Source organism: Panthera onca, chromosome B4 (assembly GCF_046562875.1).
Source record: "Panthera onca isolate mPanOnc1 chromosome B4, mPanOnc1 haplotype 2, whole genome shotgun sequence".
Lineage (NCBI taxonomy): Eukaryota > Metazoa > Chordata > Mammalia > Carnivora > Felidae > Panthera > Panthera onca.
Genome location: NC_138345.1, coordinates 98,673,619 through 98,684,179, shown reverse-complemented (window position 1 = coordinate 98,684,179; position 10,561 = coordinate 98,673,619). Strand labels below are relative to the sequence as shown.

The 10,561-nt window shown below is 34.2% G+C and overlaps 1 protein-coding gene across 1 annotated transcript in view; it reads right to left on the bottom strand.

Annotated features, from left to right (window-relative positions):
• The window catches only part of GLIPR1L1 (GLIPR1 like 1), a 35,956-nt gene continuing 25,395 nt past the window's right edge, over positions 1 to 10,561 (bottom strand). Inside the window, exons 4-6 of the mRNA XM_078449667.2 lie at positions 5,241 to 5,329; positions 243 to 269; positions 1 to 154 (exon numbers count right to left, since the gene is read on the bottom strand). Coding sequence (XP_078305793.2) covers positions 63 to 154; positions 243 to 269; positions 5,241 to 5,329 — 208 coding nt within the window. The 3' untranslated portion in view covers positions 1 to 62. The remainder of the gene's footprint in view (positions 155 to 242; positions 270 to 5,240; positions 5,330 to 10,561) is intronic.

Below are 10,561 nucleotides of genomic sequence, written 5' to 3'. Positions count from 1 at the left end.
TTTAGCCATAAACTATTCGTTTATTGTCATGTCTGAGAATTTTTCTTGTATGTAAATGATGATTAAAATAGTCTCAGAAGAACAGAAACTAGGCACAATGAATTACATGATATCTGCTGAGGTGCCTTCCCTTGTGGACTCCAATTTGGATATTCTGTCAATAAAACACAACAGTTAAAAGCTCCATTTAGTTTCAAGGGGAGGAAGTAATTGAATCAATATTGAAATAGTTTGATACGTACTTTCAGTCTTATCAAGTTCTTTATTACCTAAGATAGAAAAATATTAGAGAATTAAAGACATTCACTTGCTTTTCTGGCCTTTTAAATAAGATAATAAACTTAGGAAACTTAGTTTAGCTTTAAACTTAGTTTAACTTAAGAAAATTAAAGCTTCCTCCCCCAATCCCACAGTGGTTAAAAATCTATATGGTATCCCTGCCAGCAGTCATGTCAACAGATATTTCTAGAGCAGCTCTCATGTTGAAGGCAAAAAAGCCTAAACTCAACAAAACTATATAAAGGAGTTAACTTTACTTGTGGCACTCTGCCATGGCCTTTATTCCCTGAAAAAGAATGTAATTCTTTCATGTTGACTTTTTAGTACCCAGAGCCCTCCATTAAATATTTCATTCCTTTCTGGTGTGGTTCTTGTTCCAAAATTTGCTCTATGTCTTTCCCTCATCATTTTTTCTTTTCCCTGTCTTTAACAAGCTCCTGCATTTTTTAGGAATTCATTTGTTTATTTTTTATTCATTCATTCACTTTTTCAGTGTCTACTATGTATCGAACATAATTATAGGCTTTGGGTATAAATAGTTATCAGGAAAAAATAAAGTTTCCTTACAGAAAAGTAAGGGGAGAAAAATCTATCATCAATTTTAAAATCAATAAATAAAAATGAATAAAGTTTATCATTGCAGAGAGTGATCAGTGCTATGAAAAACACAAACTAGTTCAAATGATAGAAAATAATGAGGCCTTAACTATAATAGTAGCCAAAGTTTATTGAGAACTTCTTTAACTTGGGGACAAATCACTCACCTTCTGAGTTAAGCCATCTGACTCTAAGACCTATACATTTAGCCCTTATGCTATATCTCCTCCCGTCTCTCAAAAAGGAAGTCAGCAAAACTAAAAATTGAGTTTATATAAACACTGATCAACATAAAAGAGAAAAGGCACAAATCAAAAATCATAGGCTTTAAACAAGTGGAAACCAGAGCAAAGATGTTTCTTTCCCAATTTATCTATAGATTCAATGTAATTCCAACCAAAATTTCAAGGTCTTCTGTGGAATTGATAAGCTTATCCTAACATTAATTTGCAAGAGCAGAGGTCCAAGAAGAGCCAAGTAATTTCTGAATAATTTAGAAAAGAAACAAGTTGGGAAAACAGCTCCTACCAGACAGCAAATGTTAACATAGACTTTGAAGCTGTGTGGTGCTCTCTTGGAAACCCATTGTTAATAACTGCTGGAATCTTGGGATGTAGAAACGTATGACAGACAAAAGTCCTCATTAAGCACAACTAGAAAATCCAGATAAAGTACAACAAGAAAGTGTTTAAGAGCCTCAGAGATTTCCTAAAGCAACAAAGACTGGAGGGTCAAGATTTTAGAGCTGTAGATCCACGGAGAGATGGGCTGGTGTTATGAAAGCTGCTTTTTTCTCTGGAGCCATTTGTTCATTTGGGGCACAGGTATAGGGCTAAAAATCTGGGCTTTGCCCAGGCAGAGGTTGATGTTTGGGAAATAGAACCAGCAGAGCTTTTGTTAGTCTTGTAAGACTAGAGAGAGAAAATTGGAGAATTGAGTAGTTCAAGATCTGGGTGAAAGGTAAAGGTGGAGGAGAGGAAATGAGCCAAAGAGATGGCCATTTTGTCCTCAAACTATTTGTTTAATTTGGAAGCTATGAGGGGCAGGAGGCTAAAATCCTAGGGTGAAATTCTCTGGAAAGCAAAGCAGATTTTTCAGTAATTTCAGAGTGCTAAAGCAATAAGCATTGGAATTCAGAACCCATTAGGAAAAGGCAACATTGAACACACCAGTGTCTCAGTGGAAAGTCCTAGAAGTCTACACCCTTAGAACAGGGTCAAACAGTGGAAAGCCCTAGAAGTCTACACCCGTAGAACAGGGCCAAACCCTTACATGAATTCTAAGCCAGCGTTGACTAAGTTGTGTTTGGATTAAGGTGAACAACCCCGACTCTTTCTGTTCAGCAGAGGAAGAGGAGAACTCTACATTTTTGTTTTACACATGTTGTTAGATGTTTAAAAGAAACTTAATAGGCGTATACCAAGTGTTTTTGTAATGTACTGCTATGAAGCAAACTTCCCGAATTAAAGAGCTTAAAACAATAACAATTTGTTATTATTTCTTACAATTATCTGGATTGGCTGACTCTGGCAGGCAATTATTCTGCTCCATGTAATGTCATCGGGTCTCAAAGACATAGCTGCCTATAGCTGGAGTGCAACTGGGGTTGAAACAGAAAGATGACCTGTCCTCTTCCGAGGCTTTTCTCAGTGTGACCTCTCCAGCAGGAGGGGACGAATTTCTGGAAATGCTGGGAGCTTCCATCAGAACAAAAACCTAAGTTGCCAAGTCTCCTCTAAAGGGTAGGCCCAGAACTGGCACAACATGAAGGCCTTATTCAAGGGGAGGAGAAATAGTCTCCACTTTTTTGGGAGGAGTGGCATATGTATAAGGAGGAGAGGAATCATTATTGGCCATCTTTAAAGACAATTCACCACACCAACAAACAGAGCATATTACCAAAACCAAAAGAAAACAAAACAATCTTGGAACTAGAAACAGAACCACAGGTGATCCAGATGCTGGAGATTTCAGAAAGAGGATGGAGTATTTGAGGGTGGTGTTCATGGAGCTTAGTGTGTCAAAAGGAGGATAACAAAAAATGGTAGGGGAGAAAAGGAAGAGCCAGAACGATCATGCCTGGGCTTGTTGATCTTGGAAGACAGTCATATTTTTCTCTAATTGGAGTAAGAAGAAATTGAGGAATTTTAAGAAAAGTGATTTGGGGGTGCCTGGGTGGCTCAGTCGGTTAAGCGTCCAACTTTGGCTTGGGTCATGATCTCACGGTTCGTGGGTTCAAGCCCCACATCGGGCTCTGTGCTGACAGCTCAGAGCCCAGAGCCTGTTTCAGATTCTGTGTCTCCCTCTCTCTATGCCCCTCCCCAACTCATGTTCTGTCTCCCTCTGTCTCAAAAATAAATAAACATTAAAAAAAAAATTTTTTTAAGTGATTTGATCTCGATTTTCTGTAAAACAATTTGGAGAAGAGGAGAAGTGGGAAACTACTAGTTCAGGTGAGAAATAACAGTGGCCTACATACTGGACAGGAAGGAGAAGTAAAAAAAAAAAAAGAGAGAGAAAGTGCCAAATTATGGAAAGAGTCCAAATGTCCATCTACTGATGAATGGATAAAGAAGATGTGGTATATGTATATACATATATATATATATATATATATACATATATATATGTATATACACATACACACACACATATATGTATACGTATATACATATATATACGTATATATATTTATATACACATATATAATGGAATATTACTCAGGGATCAAAAAGAATGAAATCTTGCCATTTGCAACAACATGGATGGAACTGGAATGTATTATGCTAAGTGAAAAAAGTCAGTCACAGAAAGGTAAATATCATATGATTTCATTCATATGTGGAACTTAAGAAACAAAACAGATGCACATAGGGGAAGGGAAGGGAAAATAAGATAAAAACAGAGAGGGAAGCAAACCATAAGAGACTCTTAAATACAGAGAACAAACTGAGGCTTGCTGGCCGGGTGTTGAGTGGGAGGTGGGATAAATGGGTGATGGGCATTGAGGAGTGCACTTTTTGGGAAGAACACTGGGTGTTAAATATGTAACGGATGAATCACTAAATACTACTCCTGAAACCATTATTACACAATACATTAACTAACTTGAATTTAAATGAAATTTGAAAAAGAAGAGCGATACGTATCACTGTTATTTTTATGCCCTTTTAATTAAAAAATATTAATTTTCAAGTAGGAGATATATAATCAATTTATGTTTTAAGCTGCTTTGAATGAAATTTAAAATTAGAGGGGCCATACTTCCGACTCATTGTTTAACTGAAGTATAATATGAATATGGAAGTATGCGTACCTCATAAATGGAAAGATTGATAAATTATTACAAAGTGAACAGATGTAGATCACCATAGCATAGGTGTAGAAAGTCATTCTTGCATCCTCTTCTACTCAACTAATTCCTCTTTCCTCTCTAAAGGTAACCATATCCTGACTCCAAATGCCAAAGGTAGGTTAGTTTGGCTGATTTTTGAACTTTATATAAATGAATCATTTAATATGGATTCTTTTTGTGTCTTCTTTTGTGGCACCAAATCTTCTCTTCCTACTCTTCTCCTTCCTAATCCCCCTCCTCCTCACAATTTTCAGGTCATCTCTCTTCCCGTTTCACTCAAAATTCTTTTTCAATACAGAATATAGGCACTTATCCTTAAAAAAAATCCTCTGTTGTGAGAACCAAAAGGCTGATAATGGAAGAGAAACATAGTAGCTTTAAATCGCAATTCATTTGGACATCGGTTAATGCATTACTTCTGAATGAGCCACTATTTTAACAATAACTAATAAAAGGAGGTGATTAGAAGCAAATACAAATATACCTCAACGAATAGTTATTTTGAGTATAGTAGCAAACTGGATCATACTTATATCTTACTCCTTTCTGTCCTTTAGCTTGAAAGGAAAAATAATCAGTGAAGAAAGGAGGGATCATCTGAATTTAAATATGATAATTAGTTCATGGGATGCCTGGGTGGCTCACTAGTTTGAGCTTCTGACTTCAGCTCAGGTCATGATCTCACAGCTAGTGGTTTCAAGTCCCGCATCAGGCTCTGTGCTGACAGCTCAGAGCCTGGAGCCTGCTTTGGATTCTGTGTCTCCCTCCCTCTCTGACCCTCCCCCACTCATGCTCTGTCTGTCTCTCTCCCACTCTCTGTCTCAAAAATAAACATTAAAAAAATTTAAACATAATTTATGACAAATGATTTATATCATCATATAGCAGCAATCAAATCTTGTCGATAACTCTCTATACACTTGAGGATCCAAATTTTAAAATACAATTAATTCATGGAAACTTTGCTCTCAGAATAAAATGAATTTTTTTTTTTTTCCTTTTTGCTTACGGCAGAGCTTGTTTTCGCAGGTTTCTTCTTTTGCACACAAAGAGCAGGATACTCCTCTAGTGTAAGGGGGCCTATTTGGAAAATTTCCTCTGTAAAAAAAGAGAACCATTGGTTAGCCAAAGGGCTATTAATTTCTCTAAATTTGTGCATGAATTTATGCACGTTGTTTTGGTCACTCACTCATGAATGTTTAAAAGGAAAAATAACAATTTTTGTCCCAAGTTTATGCTCCTTTATTTTGTAAAATGAAACCATTAGAACTGTTCTTTACAGATGTCCCTAATCCACACAACAGTTATATTCTTGAATATTTTATAGAATACAAATTAGGTGTGAATCCAATATAATTATGCATGGGATAGCCACAAAGTTTTTGTAGTAAACACTGTGATTATCTCTTGATTTTATAAATAGAATAAATACAATTTAAATTGCAAGTGGAAACATGCTTTATATACAATACACTAGTTCTTACGTAGTTCGGTTTGATGAGGTACCAAAAAGATTTGCAACTATTATGCCTGCTTTTCAATAAGGTAAATTGTTACATTTAAGAAACCTCTTCTCCACCCCACACCCATCTCTGTATCTGTGGAAGACTTTGAAAAGTATTACGTACCTAGAGTACACAAAGAAAAACATTAATAACATGAGTAGTAGTATTCCATTAAAGAATATGCTGCAATTTATTTATTCAACTGTTGATGGACATTTGGGTTATTACAGATTTTGACTATTACAAATAAAGTTACTGTGCACACTTTGAACATTATTCTACAACTCTTTATGTGGACCTACATTTCTTTGGATAAATACCTAGAAGTGAAATGAATAGATCATGTGCTAGGTGCATATTTAACTTTTTATGTAACTACCACACAGGTTTTACAAAGTAGTTGTAACACTATATTTTTGCCAGCAGTCTTGAGAATTCTAATTGCTTTACTTCCTTGTCTGGATTTGGATTGGCCAGTCCTTAGCCATTCTAATTGTGTAGTGGTATTCATTGTAGTTTTAATGTGTGTTTCCCTAATGATTAATGATGTTGAGAATTTTTTCTTGTGCTTATTTGCCATCTGCATTTCTTCCCTGTTAATCTTTTGTCCATTTAAAAAAATTTAAATTTTAAGTTTTCCTAATATTGAATTGTGAGAGTTCATTGCATATTCTCAATATAAGACCTTTATTATAGATGCTTTACAAACATTTTCTCCCTGAGGCATGTTTTTTCATTTTCTTACCAGTGTCTTTGAAAAACATTAATTTTAAATGTTAATTAAACCCAATTTATCAATTTGTTCTTTTATGGATCATGGCTTTGATGTGATAGCTAAAAAAAATTGGGGGCTATCTTAAGGTCACAAAGGCTTCATCTGTGTTTTCTTCCAACAGTTTTGGGTTGGAACATTTAGGTCTATGATCTGTTTTGAGTTCATTATTATAGGTTGTGTGTTGTGTAGATCTAAGTTTATTTTTGTTTTTTATATATGGATGATAAACTGTTCCAGAACCATTTGTTTAAAAATCTTTTTTACATTGCATTGTCTTTGTGCATTTTTGGAAAATTAGTTGAACATATGTGAACAACCATGTATGGGGTTTATTTCTGAACTCTACATTCTGTTCCACTGATCTATTTAATTTTACATTAATATCACAATGTTGTGATTATTCTAGCTTTAATAATTCTGAAAAACATAATGTTAGCTCTACAATTTTTTTCAGCATTGATTTGGCTAATCTAAGTCCTTTTCATTTCCATAAGAATTTTATGATCAGTCTGTCAATTTCTACAATAAAAATCTGGAATTTTTATTGGGATTGTACTGAATTTATAGGTCAATTCAGTGAAAATCGCATCTTAACAATATTGAGTCTTTTAATCCATTAATAAGGTATAATCTCTCCCATTGTTTCTTTGTTAATTTCTGTCATGAATATATTTTTTAAAATGTTTATTTATTAATTTTGAGAGAGAGCACGTACACATTGCACAACCAGGGGAGTGGGAAGAGAGAATTACAAGCAGGCTCTGTGCTCTCAGTGCAAAGCCCAGTGGGGGGGCCAATCCCACGAATGGTGAGATCATGACCTGAGCTGAAATCAAGTGGGACACTTAACCAACTGAGCCACCCAGATACCCCTGTCATGAATATTGTGTAGTTTCCAGTATATAGGTCTTTTGTATCTTCTGCCAGATTTATCCCTAGATAATTTATATTTTTGATGCAGTTATAAATGGTAGTTATTTTAATTCAACTTATGATTGTTTATTGCTAGTATATGGACATGTAATTGAGTTTTTGTATATTGATCTTATATCCTGAAAAATTGCTAAATTTACTTAATAGTTTTAGAAGAATTTTCATAGATTCCATTAGATTTTTTTTATATAGACCTATAGACCAGAAGTCAGCAAAGTATGACACATAGGCCAAATCTGGCCTGCTTTTGTGTAGTCTGCAAGCAAAGAATTTTTTTTTTTTTTTAATTCTTAATGGGCTTTTTAAAACAAGATAAAAACAAAGATGAAGGTAACAGAATGTATATGGCATGCAAAGCCTAGCATATTTACTCTTTGGTACTTTGCGAAAAGTGTTTTACTACTGGTATAATATTATATATAGGTTTTTCACAGATGCCCTTTATTAGGTTTAGGAAGTTCCCTTCTGTTTCCAGCTTGCTGAGAGCTTTTATCAGGAATGAATGTTTGGCTTTTTCTCAATCTGTTGAGATGATCATGTGATCTTTATTTTTAGGTTGATTTCTATGGTGAATTACAGTGATGGATGTATTTAGAATGCTACATCACCCTTATATTCCTGAAATTAATTCTATTTGGACAAGGTGTATTATGCTTTTACTATATTGTTGGATTCAAATGCTAAATTTTGTTTATAATTTTGTACCTATGTTCATAAGAGATACTGCTCTGTGGTTTTCCTTGATTTCATTTATCCTTTGCAGTTTGTGTTCCTGGAGGAACTTTTCCATTTCATTCAGGTTGCTTCTTGATTAACCCTACTGTCATTTTGAAACGACCTTCTTTATTTATGGTATTATTCTTTGCTCTATAATCCACATTATCTGTTATTAATATAGATGCTGCTGCTTTCTTTTACCTAATGTTAGCATAGTAAACCTTTTTCCATTCTTGTACTTTTAATCTATTTTTGTTTGTTTTTTGATTTATTTTAATTGTATTTATGTATGTATGTATATATTTATTTATTTATGTAAATTCCAGGTGTAGTCAACATGCAGGGTTATATTAATTTCAGATGTATAATATAGTGATTATACATATATAATGTACATTATATGTATATTATACATATATGTATAATACAGTGATTCAATAATCACTATACATTACTCAGTGTTTATCATGAAAAGTGTACTCTTTTAATTCCTTCCTATTCCCATTCCTCCACCTACTTCCCCTCTAGTAACCATTAGTATGTTCTCTGTTGTTAAGAATCTGTTTTTTTGGTTTGTCCCTTTTTTTCTTTGTTTTGTTTCTTAGATTCCATAAATGTGAAATCATATGATATTTTTCTTTCTCTGGATGACTTATTTCACTTAGCATTATACTGTCTAAATCCATCCATGTTCTTGCAAGTGGCAAGATTTTATTCTTTTTTATGGCTGAGTAATATTCCATTATATATATATGGCTTCTTTATCCATTCATCAATTGATGGACAGCTGGGTTGCTTCCATAATTTCGCTATTGTAAATAATGCTGCAATAAACATAGGGATACATATATATTTTTGAATTACTGTTTACATGTTCTTTGGATAAATACCCCATAGTGGAATTACTGGATCATATGGTAATTCTGTTTTCCACAGTAGCTATAGCAGTTTGCATTCTCACCAACAGTGCATGAGGGTTCCTTTTTCTTCACATCCTCACCAATACTTGTTGTTTCATTAGTTTGTTATATTAGCCATTCTGACAGGTGTGAGGTGATACCTCATTGTGGTTTTGATTTGCATTTCCCTGATGATAAGTGATGTTGAGCATCTTTTCATATGTCTTTTGGACATGTGTATGTCTTCTTTGGAGAAATGCCTATTCATGTCTTTGACCCATTTTTATTTTTGTTAATGTTTATTTATTTTTGGGAATAAAAGAGTGCGTGCAAATGCACACACAAGCAGGGGAGGGGCAGAGGGTAGGGGGACAGTGGATCTGAAGTGGGCTCTGTGCTGACAGCAGAGAGCCTGATATGGGGCTAGAACTCTAGAACTCACAAACTATGAGATTATGACCTGACCTGAAGTTGGATGCTTAACTTACTGAGCCACTCAGGTGCCCCTGTTTGACCCACTTTTAATTGGATTATTTGTTTTTGTGTGTGTGTTGACTTGTATAAGTTCTGTATACATTTTGGATACTAATCCTTTATCACATATGTCATTTCCAAATATCTTTCTCCCATTCAGTAAGTTGTCTTTTAGTTTTGTTGATTATTTCCTTAACTGAGCGGAAGCTTTTTATTTTTATATAGTCCCAATAGTTTATTTTTACTTTTGTTTCCCTTGCCTTGGGAGACATATCTAGAAAAATGTTGCTGTGACCAATGTCAGAAAAATTACTGCCTATGTTCTCTTACAGGATTTTAATGGTTTCATGTCTCACATTTAGGTCCTTAATCCATTTTAAGTTTATTTTTGTATATGGTGTAAGAAAGTGGTCCAGTGTAATTTTTTTTTCTTTTTCTTTTTTTTCTTTTTCTTTTTTTTTTTTTTTTTTGCATGTAGCTGTCCAGCTTTCTCAGCACCATTTGTTGAAGGGACTGTCTTTTTTCCATTGCATATTCTTGTCTTCTTTGTCAAAGATTAATCGACCGTATAATCATGGGTTTCTTTTGGGGCTCCCTATTCTCTTCTATTGATCTTTGTGTCTGTTTTTGTGTCAGTACCATGCTGTTTTGATTATTATAGGTTTGTAATAGATCTTGAAATCTAGGATTGTGATACTTCCATTTTTATTCTTTTTCAAGATTGCTTTGACTATTTGATATCTTCTGTGGTCTGTACAAACTTTAGCATTATTTGTTCTACTTTTGTGAAAAATGCTATTGGTATTTTGATAGGGATTGCATTAAGCCTATAGATGCTTTGGGTAGTATAGACATTTTTAACAATACTTGTTCTTTCAATTCATGAGCATGGAATATCTTTCCATTTATTTCTGTTGTCTTCGATTTCTTTCATCAATGTTTTATAGTCTTTCACCTCCTTGGTTAAATTTATTCCTAGATATTTCATTATTTTTGGTGAAACTGTAAATTGGATTGTTTTCTTAAT